Source organism: Colletes latitarsis, chromosome 1 (assembly GCF_051014445.1).
Source record: "Colletes latitarsis isolate SP2378_abdomen chromosome 1, iyColLati1, whole genome shotgun sequence".
Lineage (NCBI taxonomy): Eukaryota > Metazoa > Arthropoda > Insecta > Hymenoptera > Colletidae > Colletes > Colletes latitarsis.
In genome coordinates this window covers 52,169,108-52,184,958 of record NC_135134.1, presented here as the reverse complement: position 1 = coordinate 52,184,958, position 15,851 = coordinate 52,169,108, and the positions used below count along the sequence as shown (strand labels likewise).

Here is a 15,851-nt window from a genome sequence, read left to right as displayed (position 1 = left end):
AAGATTTCGATAGGTTTATTAAACATGTTTCAAATTATCTATTTATTACAATTTGAAACACAGAATAATGTTTGATTTACATTAAAAAATAATTTCCTTTATACTATACCAATGAAATTACAATCATGTAAAAAAATCTATTGGCAATTTATATATAAATTAACTATTATTGCAAACAGTATTGCCTCAAAGTACAAAAAGGCAGTGCAACAATGTGCACAAGAACTTATGACATCAATTTTTTTAATTTGCTAGTACTAGTATATTTCTAGTAATTAATAGAAAAAGAATTGTACCATGTAATTGTTTAAATATATATATATATCAGAAAAAGACAGGGATATTTTTAATACGACAGATTTTTGTATGAATTATACACATATTTTCGAAAGATCGTAAATCGTAAATTTTAAAAATTCTTCGAAATAGAATCAGGCAGTGTAATAGGTATGCCAGCAAAGTGATGATATTGTTTACTTTTCAATATATTTTGTACCTTTTGTAAATATTTTATAAAGACATGTATTGCAATACTATATACTATAAAATGCAAGTCTGTAATCATTCATATATGTATATAATATTTCTCGAATCATATTACATTAGGACCAATTATCAGTTCGTTATGAAGTATAAATATTACATATTAATGAATCCCGAAAATGCTGTGTCAAAGAAAGAATGAATTTTTAATGTTCATACATATCGACACCGCGTTATGAATCATATTTATGTAGAGGAATCAGCAATATCCTTACCTCATGGCACATTACATTCCATCATATAATATTCATATCAATGAATAATTTACAGGGTCCATTACCTTTCCTATTCTTTTTATTGTAAGGCCACCGTTTAGCCACATGTGAAAGAAAAACTTACCTCAGAATTATTAACGCGTATTGTGACATTATTGGATAAAAGAAATGCTAAAAATGCTTTTCATAGAAATTGTACGTTTTTAAAAACTGTAAAAAGTGCATGAAAAACCGCAAGCGCAAATATAATTTATGAAAGTAACGGCTTAATAAAATTACCAAAATTTTTAAATACAGCTACAAATCATGTTTGGCTATATTATTATTGATGACATCGTGTGAATCAGTTTTATATATAAAACGCTCGAGTTACTTTTAAAATTGTTCTTCTACAGACTATTCTCTGTAATTATCTTAACATTACACGTTGTATTTGTAGTACCATTTAATTAAGGACATTATAAACAATCAAATGAATAAAAATGTTCGTTCTTACGTTTGCTTTAGAATACTTTTTCTAAAATAAATTCAATCTTATCGCATCTGTACACATCGTACCTAAACCATTGTACATATTATTATAAAGCTTATTAAGACGAATTTAATGTTTTCAATTGTTTCAAAATCTGTTGAGTGATCAATTTAGTAGCCTCGCTTGCATTAGGAATAAGAAATTTATCCATATCTGAAATTACTGTATCGTAATATTGTGTTGTACCGTATTTAAACGTGATCAAATCAGACTGTTGCTTCTTAGATGTTATTTTAACAATACTTGTTAATGGACGTTTGACAATTACGTGTGCTGCGCCTTTCCTTTCTGGTATTTCCCGGAGCACCACGAGGTGAGTATCGGTAACCAAAAGTATACTGAAAACATTAATTAAAAATGTACATCTCTTCTTTTATTTATTTCAATTCAATATGTTTCAATTTTATTAAATTATTCACCTATCACAGAGATCTCCGTTAACTTTCACTTCTTGACATTTAAAGGAATGTAATAACTTTGGATCCTTCATCCATTGTTGAATAGATACTACTTCAATGGGTTCTTCGCTTTCATTATTTGTCATTGTCATATCTACAACACATCATGCGCATACAATACATCAGTGTGCTTGGTCGATACGTTAAAATATTTTATCGTTCGAACAACTAATTTATTTTAGACTTGTGTATTTAACAACTGAAAAAATATAAAATAAGATATACCTAATTCCTGATCGTCGTCTATGCTAAATACAGGGCCCATTTTCTTTTGCCGTTTAACGTATTCTAAGTCTTTGCCATTTCTATTGTCCACGTTATTATGAACACTTGCTGATGGATTAACAATATAATCAAATAACTTTCCTTTCACTTTCTTAATCTTTCCCAAGAAGTCGGAATTATTATTCTTGACTTTAGCAGGGCTTGTTTCGTTAGAATTTGTTTCAGATATATTAGCATTGCATACTAAACAATGTTGTGAATTATGATCAACGAGACTAGAAACAACCTCATCGCCGAAGTATTCGTGTATAGCTAAAACAAAATACAAATACCGTTCAAAACGAATCGATTGATTTCTATTAATTTTATAACCTCAAATACAATTTTCCCTTACCTTGATATCCCGCCGTAACCATGCTAACATATTGGGTATGCTTTTGTAAAAACGATGCAACCACCATATGTGTATAACGATCTTCTTCTTGCCTGCCACTTCCTAAGAAACAAAGATGTTCACCCCCAGCTTGTGATCCAACAGCTAGTGCTTGTCGTTGTGCCTGCAACAATCCTTGCACTGCTGTAGCAAAAGCAGCAGGTTCTTGAAGCATCTGAAATTTTATTTTCAGAATTTAATAAAATATTACCACAAAATCGAAAAAAAAAAAAAGAAAAAAGGGAACACGAAACATACTAAATTACAATCTAGATGAAATGCAGTGGGCAGATGTCCTGCATTGTACTGCTCCGCTGGTCTACAATCCACTAGAAAAAATCTAACTGATTCAACGGAAGTGCTAGGTGCGGATGGAGTTTCAATAGAATTTTCAACCAATTCTTGAGCCGATACAGGCAAACAGAGCGCATGCGATATATATTTTTCATCAAAACTCTCTCCGAACATAATAGGATCTAAGTCCTGTTTAAAAGACGACGGTGTCTTCATTGCATAATATTGTGCTAGTGAGCAAAAATCTGTTACGTCTTCTGCTTCCACGGCCGAAGGCATAGCAGCTATCGCATCGATTATACTCTGCTTATCATTATCTTTCATACTTAAAATTTGCTCCCTGCAGAGAACGGTAAGTTTTGTAAATTTTATAAAAAAAATATATATCTATGGAAGTAAAATATGTAAGTGCAAATTTCACGCTTCTTACCTAGCATTTATTACCATGATAAGCGACAAAAATAACATAAAAAACGGGTCGACTTGCATGAAGTATAAATCCCACATCGTGCAAACGGCCGGTAGCGAACAAACGCCAGCAAAAAGAGTAGTCACCCATCCTTTTGTATACTGATCAGGAGATACTCTTTTCGTATCCAAGAAAGAACATAATTCTGGTTCATGGTAAAGTAACAGTAATCTTAGTACAGAACTGTACGTTTCACCTCTAGAAATATACAAAAAAAATAACTGCATTAAGATAACATTAATATATTCGTTTCTAACAAAGTAATCTTAAGCATGAAATATTGTACCTAGGAATATAAATATCTATTATCGCTTCGAATAAATTATACGTTGCACTACGCGGAAGTTTTAAAGCTATTAAAGGACCCAGCAACTCTATCCATCCATTTCCTCTTTTATATTCTTTCTCTTTACTTTTACAATAAAATGTTAAAATAGACTCTAAATCAGAAACAACAGAAACTTTATCTTCGTCGTCGTTTCCTAACTTTGCTGCAACAAACATAGTATAATTATAATATTTTCATTAACCAGTTTCATACATGAATCATTGTATCAATTAAAGATAAAATATTTCAACTTACCAACTAATTGTTGACAATCATCACGAATAATATTCTGTTCAGGTAAATCAAAGACTTCATTGAAATTATTTAATTGATTACCCCGATCCATAACATCTAAACAGGCCTGCCATACATCAGGCCTTAAATTCGTAGGAACCGATTGTCCCTTGCAAATTGCATATATATCAGATGCAGATGGTGGTTCAGTATCCAGAAGAGCTGCTTCCAGCTCCAGAATCCTAATACATTTAACTTCTTATAGTAAAATAGTAATTCATCAGATTTAATATGGAATGATTCTTCTGTTGAATGTCCCAAAAGCGACCAATACCATAGCAATAACCTTTAATACCATTATAATGTTTCGTTAAGCAAGTTACAACTTCTGAAACATTATAATCACTATGGAGTCAGCTACTTTTAGGACTACCAGTGTACAAATTATCTTATATACTTATAACTTTTTTAATTTCAACATACAGTTTGTATCTGTTTAACTTTCCGTAGATAGACATTTTGGGACACAAATATTATGAAAACATAAGAAAGTAATATGCATCTAAAAATTACTGTATTCACTCCACAAATATTATTTAATTAAATTAATTTTTGTTCATTTATGGCAATGAGATTCTAAAGAATTAAAAAGCAAAAGTATGATGTTTAATATATACAGACATCATCTGCAAAGGATTAATATAATTAACAATGACTACTTTCATGTTGGCTTTCCTTCAAAATAATATTTCCATAAAGTAATTATCTGTAAACATAAGCTTAAAACAAATATCAATTAACTTCTCTGTAAACGTCAGTTGCATGTTTTTGCCAACCAAAAATAGATTAAGATAACATTTGAGAAACAGAACGATACATAAAATTTGCACGCAGTAATATGTATGTTTGCTTATTTTTAGTACGCTTAATATTTTCTAATATTCGAGGAAACCGATGGTGGTACAATACCGTAGTAATTTGAACTTAAATTAGGAGAAAACTAGTTGAAATGTAGAGTTGATGGAATAAGAATAATCAAAATTCACGGGTGGAAAAATGATTTCACCAAAGGTTCAAAAAGATACGAAAAAATTTTTAAATCAGCTCACCAGGTGTTTTCATCTTCTTGTAGTGCCATTTTGGTAAACGTCACACTCTTATCGAGATGTGTTAAATAACGAATGTTACATGTACGTTACAATTTTCTACAATGTAATAAACGTTTTCGATCACTTAGCATTCTTTTACGGATTTCATCGCTTTCATGACATTTCTCGCGCTTTGCGTTCTCTTTGAAATTCAATGATCTATAGATATCACTGTGGACAATACTTTGCTCCTGTTGACAGACCGTTGCCATCTTTCAAGGAAAGTTTCGTACATGCGCCAAAAAAAGGCGCGAATATTGGACGACGCATGTATTTATTTTAGCAATTTTCTGTCGAAGATTTAAAGCCAATATTGTACCAGTAATGGTAATCTCTTTAATTTAATAATATCCAAATATATAAGATTCGATTAAAGGATAAACAAATGTATGTCCATTTTAACAATGTTGTACGCTGACTCAAGTTTTTCAAAAACGAGGACTCGTCCTGAAAATTTGTTTTTACATTTTAAACTTATTTCATCTGAAGAAATCATTCGTTATCAGATTTTATCGCGTATTATGAGACATATGAATGTTTTACCCAACTATACTTTTTCCTCGTGACAGTCAATCTAGTTCAGCGCCACTTGCATAACGAAGAAAATTCATACTAAATGCATCTATGAATTAGCTTCTTTGGGGCAGTGATGGACTGTCGTGGGAATTGCCGTATACACTTAACTAGAATTTAGGGTACCGTTGGATCCCAGTAAGGAACAAAATTTTGTACAAAACATGGGGCAATCATTTGTCAATAAATAATGTTAAAATTAACTTATCGAAGATCCCCTACGTATTTCTCTAGCTACTATTAGTCTTACCCCTTGAGTTAATATTAAACTAAATGAGGTGTCCGCTAATAAAATGTTGGAATTCCCAACAGGCCCCTTACATGCACCTCTTTTTGCGCCAAAGATACATCTATGGTAGCGGACGATAGGTAGCTGTGACGTCACTTACGCATGCACAGAAAGGAATCCCACGAGGGAAAATTCCCACGACAGCCCATCACTGTTTTGGGGATTCGTCTGCAAGTGGCCTCGGTGATATGATGGCGTGGTTACTGGACTTCACGTTAGTTCTTACTGCTTATTTCCGTGTCAGTAAGATTTGAAGAAAATCACGGGAAGAACGTAGCTCGTATCACGTAAAAACAGTGAAGTATTTGTAAAAAATGACGGGTGTAAGTGGAGCAGCCAGCATAACCGGCAGTTCGTTGTTAAAATGGCAACTCGCACTAGCTGTTGGTGCGCCGGTTGTCTTGGGCTTCGGTTATATATATTACAGGAACATCAGTAAGCCTGTGTCGGAACCTAATCGTGGTAAATTGAAAAGCAAGTCAAAGAAAAGTGGTACATCGGCTGCTGACAAACAAATCTCTATCGATGTTGATTGCCCACCGAATGGTGCAACCAATTTCGAAATTGAGGTTAGAAATATTCTTATCGCATTCCGAACGATAAATCGATTAATGCAGATACCTACTTATAATCTAGGTTTCAAATATTTTCAAAGTACAGTGGTCAACGAAAGTATCCGAACTCTTAGATTTGTGACTATTAACGCACCAAACGTGTACGTTAAACCGATGTGTTTAATTCGAATACTTTCATCAGCCACTGTTCATTAGATACTGTAAATGTACTGTAATTTAGTTTTCCTTTTTTTTTTATGTATTAAATTACAATAGATTGGAATCTGAAATGATTTCTATATTATACGTCTATAACTACAAAAATACCACGTATCAAAAGTGAATGTATTATATATCATAGTCACCATTGGAGAAAGCTCAGCAATTTAAAAACGCGGGAAACGATTATTTCAATACTGGAAAATACGACGAAGCAATAGTGCAGTACAATAATGCAATCGATATCTGTCCTGTGGAGAACACTGATGAATTAGCTACATTTTACCAAAACAGAGCTGCTGCCTATGAACAACTGGTAATATTGTTTTTATTATTAATTGATAATTATACGATTGTTATAATTATAATGGTATGTTACAGAAAAAGTACAGTGGGGTGAAAGCAGATTGCACAAAAGCTTTAGAATTAAAACCAATGTATGTAAAAGCATTATTACGTAGAGCACGAGCATTGGAACATTATAATGATTTAGAAGCAGCTTTAGAGGATGTCACAGCTGCTTATTTTGTGGGAGCCTTTAGTAACAAGACGGCGGAGATAATGGTAGACAGGCTCTTGAAACAATTAGGTACATTATGTATTAAATACTAAATTTATCATTAAAATAAATACAAAATTTTTAGTATAAATAGGAAACTTTTCGAACTTCTTTTCAGGTAAAGAGCACGCGATTCAATATTCGTCACATATGAAGCATATAATGCCTAGTAAACATTTCATTAAAAATTATATTAATAATTTCTATTATGATCCTATTTTTGCAATGCTTCAAAACGACGACAACGACGACAGTAATATATCTCCGTAAGCATTACAAAATTTCTATTATTTTTCATTATTATTCCGAGTTTTATAATAATTTATTTTTTTTTCATTATCGATCTCGCAACCATTTGATTTTTAGGAGTTTCGCAAAAATTTTAAAATGTTTAAAGGAGCAAAAATATGACGACGTAATACCACTTTGTACAGAAGAGATCGATAGTTCTGATCCAGATACATTGCCACACAAAATGCAAGCGTTACTTCTACGAGCTACGTTTTACCTTTTACAAGCGCAGTATGATGCTGCGATCAAAGATCTTGGAACAATTATAAACAGCGACAATGTTTCAAATGATATTAAAGTAAATGCCTTAATAAAACGAGGTAGTTTGTATATGGAGGTAGAAAGTCCCGAGATAAGTTTGTCCGATTTTGATTTGGCCGCTGAACTCAATCCTGATTGTGGCGATATTTACTCGCACAAAGGACGGGTAATCGATTATTATCGATAAGTTTCTATGCGATATTATATATAAAAATTAATTATACAACATCATGATACGATTGCAGGTAAATATGCGTATAAATAATATTCAGGAAGCCAGAGAAAACTTTAAAAAAGCTGTTGATCTTAATCCCGATTTTGGGGTAGCATATGTACAAAAATGCTCTACAGACTATTATTATGGCATGATGAATAAAGACATAGAAATGATAGTAGACGCTTTGAGTGATTCTGAAAAGGCGTTTAAAAAATTCCCAGACTGCATCGACTGTTACATACTATTTGCACAGGTATGAACAAATATATTACACTTTATATCTTATTAAAGTAAATATAACAATAACTATAAATTTAATACATACTTCCCTAATGCAGATATTATTAGAAAAAGAAGAATATTATGACGCAGATACTTATTTTGATAAAGCAATGAAGATAGATCCTAATAATGCTCTAATCTATGTAAATAGAGCTTGGTTACAATTGAAATGGAAAGGTGATTTGAACAAAGGCATTGAATATATCAATAAAGCTATAGAATTAGATGATAAATGTAAATTTGGATATGAAGCCTTAGCAATGATTGAAGCTCAGAGGCAAGTTAATCCTTTTAAAATGTATAAATTTATTTAAAAATTTGTGTTATTTGTAAATTTCAATCTTGTACTTACAGAGGAAATCTGGAAGGAGCAATACCATTATTCAACAAGGCGTTGACGCTCTGCCGTACGAATACGGAGCTTAGACACATATTCGGCTTAATAAACGTTACGAAAGCGCACCTTGCATTAAAGGAAAAAGGTTTTGAAACATTATTAAATTTATGGACTATTTCGTAAATTTTTATAAAAGCTGTATCGATTAAAGTCAAAATTTCAAATAAAAGATATGTATAGTTACCAGAACTAAAGAATTAAATTTTATATAAGATTTTAATAGAAATTTCATAATATCACGCTTGTGAATTGTTCTCACAGTTGTATACACATATATGTTATTTAGTTGAATTTAGAAGTCTTGCTTCATTTGTAAAAGAAATTTGAAGTATATGTTTACAACCGGCTGTCATTATTTTACGACTGTTTCTTCGTTTCGGTATTTTCTAGAGTAAATTTAACCAGACAAAACTTTGGACAATTGCATTTCTATAATACTTGTTTTATTTTTGTTAGATATAAGGTACAGCGATATGGCGCTTGTTGTCGATTTAATTATTCAACGTTACAAATTTGTATTGCCATGTACTTCTACAAAGATCATGATCATGAAATTCCTATTTACAACATTTATTATTTACCTGTGTTATGAATCAATCTAAAATTTGTATTCGTATTGTTATTTGTGAATCAAATTTGCCCAATTTTGCCTTTAGTATGCCACGTTCATACGGGCAACTAACAGAAAGCCCGTAATATAGAGAGCTGTTTCGTTATAAGTTGCTCTTATCGAACAGACGACTTACAACGAGATAATATTGTACTTTGTAAATAAAACATAAAACATTTTTAATTGACCAATGTAAAATTCATGTACGTCAATGTAAATTCGCGACGCGTTATTTTGCTAATTTAATAGTGAAATAACTGATTCAATTTTACTTTCGCGTTGTTGTATGGATCTGGCGTAGACTGGCCCCGGGCGATCGGGGTCCTGTCTTTATATACGCCTTTTCCTGATCGTCCGTTTTTTCTTCGAGCCGGGTGCAAAAATTTTCGCGCGTGCGTGCCGCGAAACGTTCTCGATCTTTCAAAACTATGTTCCACGACACGTGTTCGCTATTGATTTTTGCACCCGGCCCGATTTTAAGAATGTTCGGCCGGAACGATTATTCCGCATCGGGCGGAACAGTCAATATTAATATTATTGTTGTATTATTTTTAAAATATTACATATTTTATTTTGTTATATTACAACATGATACCCAGTATCATGACATTTATAACTATAGGCCAATATGACTGGTAAACTGGAAAGGAACATATTTATTTCCTGAGAAAAATACAATACTATTTACACTGCTTGCAACGATTATTAAATGTACAATTACATTAATAATAAATGCGTCATCTTGAAAGTACTTATATATATATATATGTATAAAAAAAATTCTTATACAAAAGAAATTTGATGGCCAACATATTGCCTTATTATGAAACGATGATACAGTTTTATAACATGATGATATATACATATATATGTATTTATATACCCTGGTTTTAAACATGTACCTTCTCAAACGTCATAAAAGATCGAAGCAAGAGGGTACCTTATGACAAACGCTAATAAACTGCAAATGATCTACAACATTAATGGCATTTTAAAAATTCTTACGTAAGGAACCATCGAATGTTACTTTTTTCTGAATTATCCTACAATTCTCGAAACCTTACCTGAATTAACAATAGGATGGATGTGAGCGTAGATTCTTTCATTGGGCCAGTTTTAATTAACACGAAATTAATCAAAGTGAAATTATTGCAAGTAACAACGCCTCTCTCGTCTTCTCGCCAATTTACGATATATAATTTTCTAAATATCCACGTTACGAGTTTACCTAAAAGAAAGTTCACGCGCTAATAAATTAATAAATAGAAAATATAAAAGAAATTAATTTTAAGAAATATATAAAATTTCTAAAATGTATTCCCATACCAATAACACCAATATCTTTTTTATTAAATGATGTATTGCTGATTTCCAATTTGTCTATTTCTTTATTGTATCTGTAAACAAACGTGCCCATAAACCGATTTGAACGTCGGTTTAGAAAAGCTGTTTATTACAACACTTACTTCGGTAATCTGTGTCTAGGGCAGGGAATAAAGTGAAATAATTGCGGTATGCTATAAAGGAAATTAATTATTTGTGGAATGAAAAATAGCAGGGTTGTCTTGCTAAAGTGTCCGATAATGCCAACAACAGCAAACGTCATTCCAGATAAATAACAAAACGTATCGCCTACAAATATCTGTGCTGGGTACCTTGAACAACGAATAATTACATTTTTTTTTTTAAATGCCTATCGTTGTCTTGAAATTTTTTTATTCGAAACAAAGTTATTGTCGTCTAATTATGAATGTAGGAACGCTCAATAATGCGTTTCGATCGTAGGTTTTCAAATGCATTTTGTATATGCTGTTGAAGTTGGACAAAATTGTACCATATCTTAGAACAGGTCTGACGAACTTCCCCTTCAGCGATTCCCCTACTATCAAGAATTCAAACGGCGAGAATAACGGTGTGTGTGCAAAGTTTCAGTGTGACATGGATGTACGTGGCTGTGTTACGAAAATCAGCGATCAAGTAGGAGGAAAGGGTCCGCAGACCGCAAGTACTGTATAAAGATGACTTGTTGGCTAGGCACGCTGATTGGCCGTGGCGTAATAGCGATGCTCGTCCTCACATGCATTATCGTTATTGGCTGGGCCGCTCATACTACAATTCCAAACGTATAGGGGCAGAGTAGGTTAGGACAAGACTGAGAGGCATTGGCGTAACCGTACGTTCAAAATACTAGCCGTGAATAGGACAAAAATGTATCTCTCGTGGTTATGAAGACCCTACTACTATGCAGCGTGACATCAGAACGGACCTCTGTAGTGGGAATAAGGCGGCGCGAAGATCTCTCCTTGCCCTTGCCCCGTTTAGTTTGTGGGTGCCTAACCAACAAGTCATCACTGGATAGTAGTCAGGTCTGTTTAGTATATGACGAGTTGAGAATCATAGTGGTGCAAGTCACACTGGTACTGTTTCTCATGAAACGGTATTTTGCGTTTGTTTTTAAAAATTTCATATACATATACACTTGTGTCAATGATTTTGTAACTTGCTGTATAGTCAGCAATTAAGCATCGCTATAGTTATACACCGGCACTGTATTTTATGAGAATTATGGCGCTCATAACAAATGAGTTAGGGCGGCATGAAACGCGTGCGCCTTAGAAGGATCCGCGATCGCGCTTGCCGACGATTCAGTAAACGAGATTGCGTGGGAGGAGCATTCGGGCGTGGTTTTTCAGCTCGCCTGCTCTCAGGGAGACAGCCTAAGAAGGCGAGAGGATTTCGATAGATCGGCGGCGGACATGTCCGAGCTAAGGATCGGACTCGCTGTGGAGAGTTGAAAATATGTGGCATTATGCGGAAACCAATTTTACAAGTAGCAAAACGTCGAAGGTCGGCTAGAAGACGCTGTTTCGTTTACTGAAGAAGTTTATTAACGAGTGATCGTGGCCATTTAAGAATTAAATGGCACGCCGGGGAGCGGTGACGTCCCGGTTTAAACGTCACGACGAAAAGGCGTTCACATCAACGTTAGCCTCAGACTATATCGTGAGTTTGTACACAAAATTACGTAAAACCTTGATATCCGTCGATTAACGTTTGAGAAACTTTACGAATGCGGAAGGGGAAACTATAGAATAATTTTTTCACGTGCAGTTCTCGTGTAATGCGCGTTTTTCGACGCGTGTAAATTGATTTTCGTTGTTTTACTAGTTTGAAAATGATTTTTAAGAAGTAGCTAACTTACGTACAAGTGGGAAGCGACAAATTATACATATGAACTTGAGTTAATCGCTATACGATGTATCATCAGCAAGTTAAAACTTCGTTCCGCAGACACGTACATCGATTATATACACACTTTTGGATGGGCCTCTCTCGTAACAAAAATGTTACAATCGCAATAAAATTTTTATAAGACTATAAAATGAGCAACTGACAAACTAAAGCGAAGACGGCAGTGCGATGCAGCCCCGCCTAGATGGGAAACTAGCCTTGCTATATACACTGTTAGTCTTACAAGTTCTTATTGTTATGATTTATGTTGCTACAACTCCGCCTTCAGAGTTAACTTTATCGACGACACATACCTCTGTCACATTCGTAAAATTTGAAGAGCCTCAGGTAAGATTTCATTGACTATCAAATATTACATTTAACATTTTACCATTTACTTCTAACTCCTACAATATGTTACAGGAATCTCAAATTCAACAAATCGATCATATAAAGTTTCCCATCTATCAGACAATCAACAGGGAAGTAGTACTAAAAGATGTCAAAACTTTTGCGCTGTTTGATACATACAATCGTACCATTTGTTGGAAACACGGGGTGAATAATCAGAAAATGAGAAATGGAGAAGATCTCCAAAAATGCATTTGCACTCAAGGATGGCATGGGTCAGACTGTGGTCAACCAGAAGTTGTCTGGAGGGCAATTATGGCATCGAAACAAAATATTAAACTAAGACATCGGAAGATAGCTAGACGTATTATTCATACATTTTTCCTGAATGAATATAATTCAGCAACTGCAGAGGTGATAGTAGAAGAACTATACAATGTAGTGGATCTTTTTGTAATCTGTGATTTCAGTAATGCAGAGGATAATTTTCATCATAAGCTACTTAAAGGTTTATTGCAACAAGAACAGAAAAAGATTTTATATATTAATATAGCGACAAAGGTGCACAAGCCGTTAAGAGTAGTGTCTATGTACGTCTGGGAGAAAATAAAGACTGTAGTACGAAATTTAAGGGACGACGATATTTATGTAACGACTGAATCGGAACAAATATTAAACTCCAGGGCATTAATGTTCCTCAAGGTATATAATGGATGGCCCCAACCTATTGGTTTTAGATTAAGATGGTCCGTTTATGGATTCTTTTGGCAACATCCGCTTAAAACAACGATAACGGTTGGTGCGTGTACAATTGGATTAATGCGGGAAGTTTACCGATCGAATTCGATCACGTTGGAACAACTAGAAGGAGACTTAAGTGAAAGAGATAGTCTAGGTCTAGTGATAGGAGACTTAAATCATTATGGTGGATGGTATTGTTATCTGTGCCAGGCACCGGCAAATATTATAACTAGTCTGCACAATAAAGTTAAATCCAAAGAAATTCAAATAGAAAAAACTATTGACATACCGTTCATTGAGGACCTAATAGGAAGCGGATTGTGGTTAGACGGGAAAACTAATCTCCTAAGAGTCTCTAAATCTCGGGACCTCTATTTTGCGCCTGAAACAATACTTAATAATACATGGAAGTACGACTGGCTGGTAGAAAATTTTTATGCTAAATTAGACTATTATTGACATACTGATCGCACCCGACTGTGATATTAATTCATACTCAATATTCAATGTAAACTATACAATATTGTACTGAATTTATATACCAAAATAATATGTTGATTGAATTGTGAATAATAAATGATTTATACGTATAAGTTACAAAGAAACCAAGAATCTGTAATTGTTTTTCTTATTCAAATGTATGTTTTAAATCAGGCATGTCAAATACAATAGTGCCTACTTATGTGTCCGCGAACGTTTGAAGGGCATGGTTACTTCTCAGAATTCAACGGAGATTAGGAAAGGGGATAAGTGCGAGTGAAATACGATAGCTGGCACCCGAAACCATATATCTACATATACACAATATGTCGATAACGACCGGCGTCAAGTTACGTTCGACACGCTCGATGTTCGAAGCCGCTTGGCTTCTAAGAATTGGTGGAGATAACTGCGTACGTTTAAGTGGGCACTACTGTACATACCCCAATTCATTATATTCAATAAGTCATTTAACTTTTTGCAAAATAATGTAGAGTAATAAAAAATAAAATATCTGGAAGGTAAAGATTAATTGATCTACATATGGTCAAGATTAATCTGATACATGGATCATGTTGCCAATAAACTTAAATATCATTATACCTTTCATCGATTCTGAACTTAATATGAGTTTAAGATTTGATACCAAAGTTTAATATTTTGGTGTCTGTAAGATGGTGGCAAGTATTTAAAAAAAGAAAAATATGAAGTGTAAATGGAAAAATGTGGAATACCCTGTACATTAGTTTGCCTAATTTATGTATAACTTACCAATTGAATTTAAGTAAGCCCAATGAAGTAGCTATATATGGAAGCATAAAATATAATGAGAACTGATGTGCTTTCCAAAGGTCTCCTGATAGCTCTATGATATTAAAAGTAAGAATGCTTATTGAAATTATTAAGCTTTGTCCAACTTCTAAACCATTTATGCCAGCCAATATATTTATTGCATTTGTGCAGAATACTGCCAACATCCCCATGTATATATAGTAAAATATCCATAGATCCACAGAAATACCAAACCAAAATCTCAAGGGTTTTGGCACAATTATTAATGTAGAATTGAAATTAACGTAATACACCATTAAAAGTGGCAAGGAGGCAATAGTTGGTAGCAATAATTTATGCCGCCAACGAAGATCCAAAACATCATCAGCAAAACCCAAAAGTACCATACAACATATCGAAAGTAGAGCAGCCAAAAAGTCCATGAACTGTAATTCAAATTTAGTAGATTATCTTATTCTATTTACAAGACTAACCATAATTAACTTACTTAATATAAATATGTCCTATGTCATAAATTATTCATTGCATACCTCGTTATAAGGAAAGTTTATACGATTGAATATATAATTTGTAAATGGTATAGGAATAAACAGAAAGAGTGTTATAAGAAATAGGCATCCACTGACAACACCAAATGCCTCTGGTCTGTAAAAAATTCGAATGTGCAAGTTACCTGTACGCTGTCCGCTGTAGGCAAAGGTGGAACAAGAAAAATATCATGTGATACCAAAATTTCACTTACACTTTTTCACCACCACTTTTATTCATATCGATCCCGTATAGGTTAGCTTTAATAAACATATCTTTTAGCCTCGGTATTAAACGTACGGTTAAAAAATACGCACTGACTGACATTGCGAGGTTAACTAAGAGCGGAAAAATGAATTTCCAAGCGTTCTCGTTGTGCTTCATATTGAACGTTTCGAAAAAAGAATGGCTTTGAAAATACAAAAACAAAATGTATATACCATAGACGAACGATCAACGTGGCCTCACGCAAATATTATCAATTATTTGTTGTCTTTAATACTAGATAACACAAGTGCAATGACGTCTTTCGAAACAGCAAGCAAACAGAAATTTAAACGGCTCGCGCGTGTTTATGGTTAGAAGATAGAACAGAAA

At 33.6% G+C, this 15,851-nt stretch overlaps 4 protein-coding genes across 6 annotated transcripts; 2 read left to right on the top strand and 2 right to left on the bottom strand.

The window, feature by feature from the left end:
- Positions 1–171: 171 nt before the first annotated feature.
- On the bottom strand, positions 172–5,125 carry Tbc1d23 (TBC1 domain family member 23). The gene is made up of 9 exons (XM_076763211.1): positions 4,841–5,125; positions 3,753–3,973; positions 3,456–3,660; positions 3,131–3,367; positions 2,665–3,040; positions 2,368–2,581; positions 1,974–2,285; positions 1,710–1,842; positions 172–1,628 (listed from the first exon to the last, which is right to left on the bottom strand). Exons 1-9 carry the CDS (start codon positions 4,867–4,869, stop codon positions 1,349–1,351), a joined length of 2,007 nt encoding a protein of 668 aa, XP_076619326.1. The 5' UTR covers positions 4,870–5,125; the 3' UTR covers positions 172–1,348.
- Positions 5,126–5,801: 676 nt separating this feature from the next.
- On the top strand, positions 5,802–9,318 carry Tom70 (translocase of outer membrane 70). The gene is made up of 8 exons (XM_076770264.1): positions 5,802–6,310; positions 6,657–6,830; positions 6,896–7,103; positions 7,192–7,339; positions 7,440–7,791; positions 7,871–8,095; positions 8,181–8,401; positions 8,479–9,318. The coding sequence occupies exons 1-8, from the start codon at positions 6,056–6,058 to the stop codon at positions 8,642–8,644; spliced, it is 1,749 nt and encodes a 582-aa protein (XP_076626379.1). The 5' UTR covers positions 5,802–6,055; the 3' UTR covers positions 8,645–9,318.
- Alg7 (Alg7 dolichyl-phosphate N-acetylglucosaminephosphotransferase) lies at positions 8,948–15,836 on the bottom strand. 2 transcript variants are annotated; one of them, XR_013080099.1, is made up of 8 exons: positions 15,469–15,836; positions 15,257–15,371; positions 14,706–15,151; positions 10,598–10,786; positions 10,458–10,528; positions 10,196–10,359; positions 9,659–9,771; positions 8,948–9,344 (listed from the first exon to the last, which is right to left on the bottom strand). XR_013080099.1 is itself a non-coding variant. In XM_076770370.1 (7 exons), exons 1-7 carry the CDS (start codon positions 15,636–15,638, stop codon positions 10,038–10,040), a joined length of 1,221 nt encoding a protein of 406 aa, XP_076626485.1. In that variant the 5' UTR covers positions 15,639–15,819; the 3' UTR covers positions 9,768–10,037. The 2 variants fall into 2 exon arrangements, 1 of the variants encoding a protein (XP_076626485.1); XM_076770370.1 differs by lacking the exon at positions 8,948–9,344 and having other exon boundaries at positions 9,768–10,103; positions 15,469–15,819.
- Positions 11,840–14,066, top strand: Mgat3 (beta-1,4-mannosyl-glycoprotein 4-beta-N-acetylglucosaminyltransferase). Of its 2 annotated transcripts, XM_076770357.1 has the most exons (3): positions 11,840–12,134; positions 12,423–12,710; positions 12,786–14,066. In XM_076770357.1, the coding sequence occupies exons 2-3, from the start codon at positions 12,552–12,554 to the stop codon at positions 13,911–13,913; spliced, it is 1,287 nt and encodes a 428-aa protein (XP_076626472.1). In that variant the 5' UTR covers positions 11,840–12,134; positions 12,423–12,551; the 3' UTR covers positions 13,914–14,066. The 2 variants fall into 2 exon arrangements, with proteins under 2 accessions (XP_076626472.1, XP_076626463.1); XM_076770348.1 differs by having other exon boundaries at positions 11,840–12,710.
- Positions 15,837–15,851: the final 15 nt, after the last annotated feature.

What these genes read in the sequence shown, in the direction of transcription:
- Mgat3 (XM_076770357.1), top strand. Translation starts at nt 12,552, where the DNA reads ATGCAGCCCCGCCTAGATGGGAAACTAGCCTTGCTATATACACTGTTA. An exon ending in TAAAATTTGAAGAGCCTCAG is followed by an intron (nt 12,711 to 12,785) that starts GTAAGATTTCAT and finishes AATATGTTACAG; the next exon opens with GAATCTCAAATTCAACAAAT.
- Tom70 (XM_076770264.1), top strand. Translation starts at nt 6,056, where the DNA reads ATGACGGGTGTAAGTGGAGCAGCCAGCATAACCGGCAGTTCGTTGTTA. An exon ending in CTGCTGCCTATGAACAACTG is followed by an intron (nt 6,831 to 6,895) that starts GTAATATTGTTT and finishes GGTATGTTACAG; the next exon opens with AAAAAGTACAGTGGGGTGAA. An exon ending in GCAATGATTGAAGCTCAGAG is followed by an intron (nt 8,402 to 8,478) that starts GCAAGTTAATCC and finishes TTGTACTTACAG; the next exon opens with AGGAAATCTGGAAGGAGCAA.
- Tbc1d23 (XM_076763211.1), bottom strand. Translation starts at nt 4,869, where the DNA reads ATGGCACTACAAGAAGATGAAAACACCTG. An exon ending in ATCATGGTAATAAATGCTAG is followed by an intron (nt 3,041 to 3,130) that starts GTAAGAAGCGTG and finishes CGTTCTCTGCAG; the next exon opens with GGAGCAAATTTTAAGTATGA. An exon ending in AACGGAGATCTCTGTGATAG is followed by an intron (nt 1,629 to 1,709) that starts GTGAATAATTTA and finishes TAATGTTTTCAG; the next exon opens with TATACTTTTGGTTACCGATA.
- Alg7 (XM_076770370.1), bottom strand. Translation starts at nt 15,638, where the DNA reads ATGAAGCACAACGAGAACGCTTGGAAATTCATTTTTCCGCTCTTAGTT. An exon ending in TAAACTTTCCTTATAACGAG is followed by an intron (nt 15,152 to 15,256) that starts GTATGCAATGAA and finishes TTTGAATTACAG; the next exon opens with TTCATGGACTTTTTGGCTGC. An exon ending in AAAAGATATTGGTGTTATTG is followed by an intron (nt 10,360 to 10,457) that starts GTATGGGAATAC and finishes ACTTTCTTTTAG; the next exon opens with GTAAACTCGTAACGTGGATA.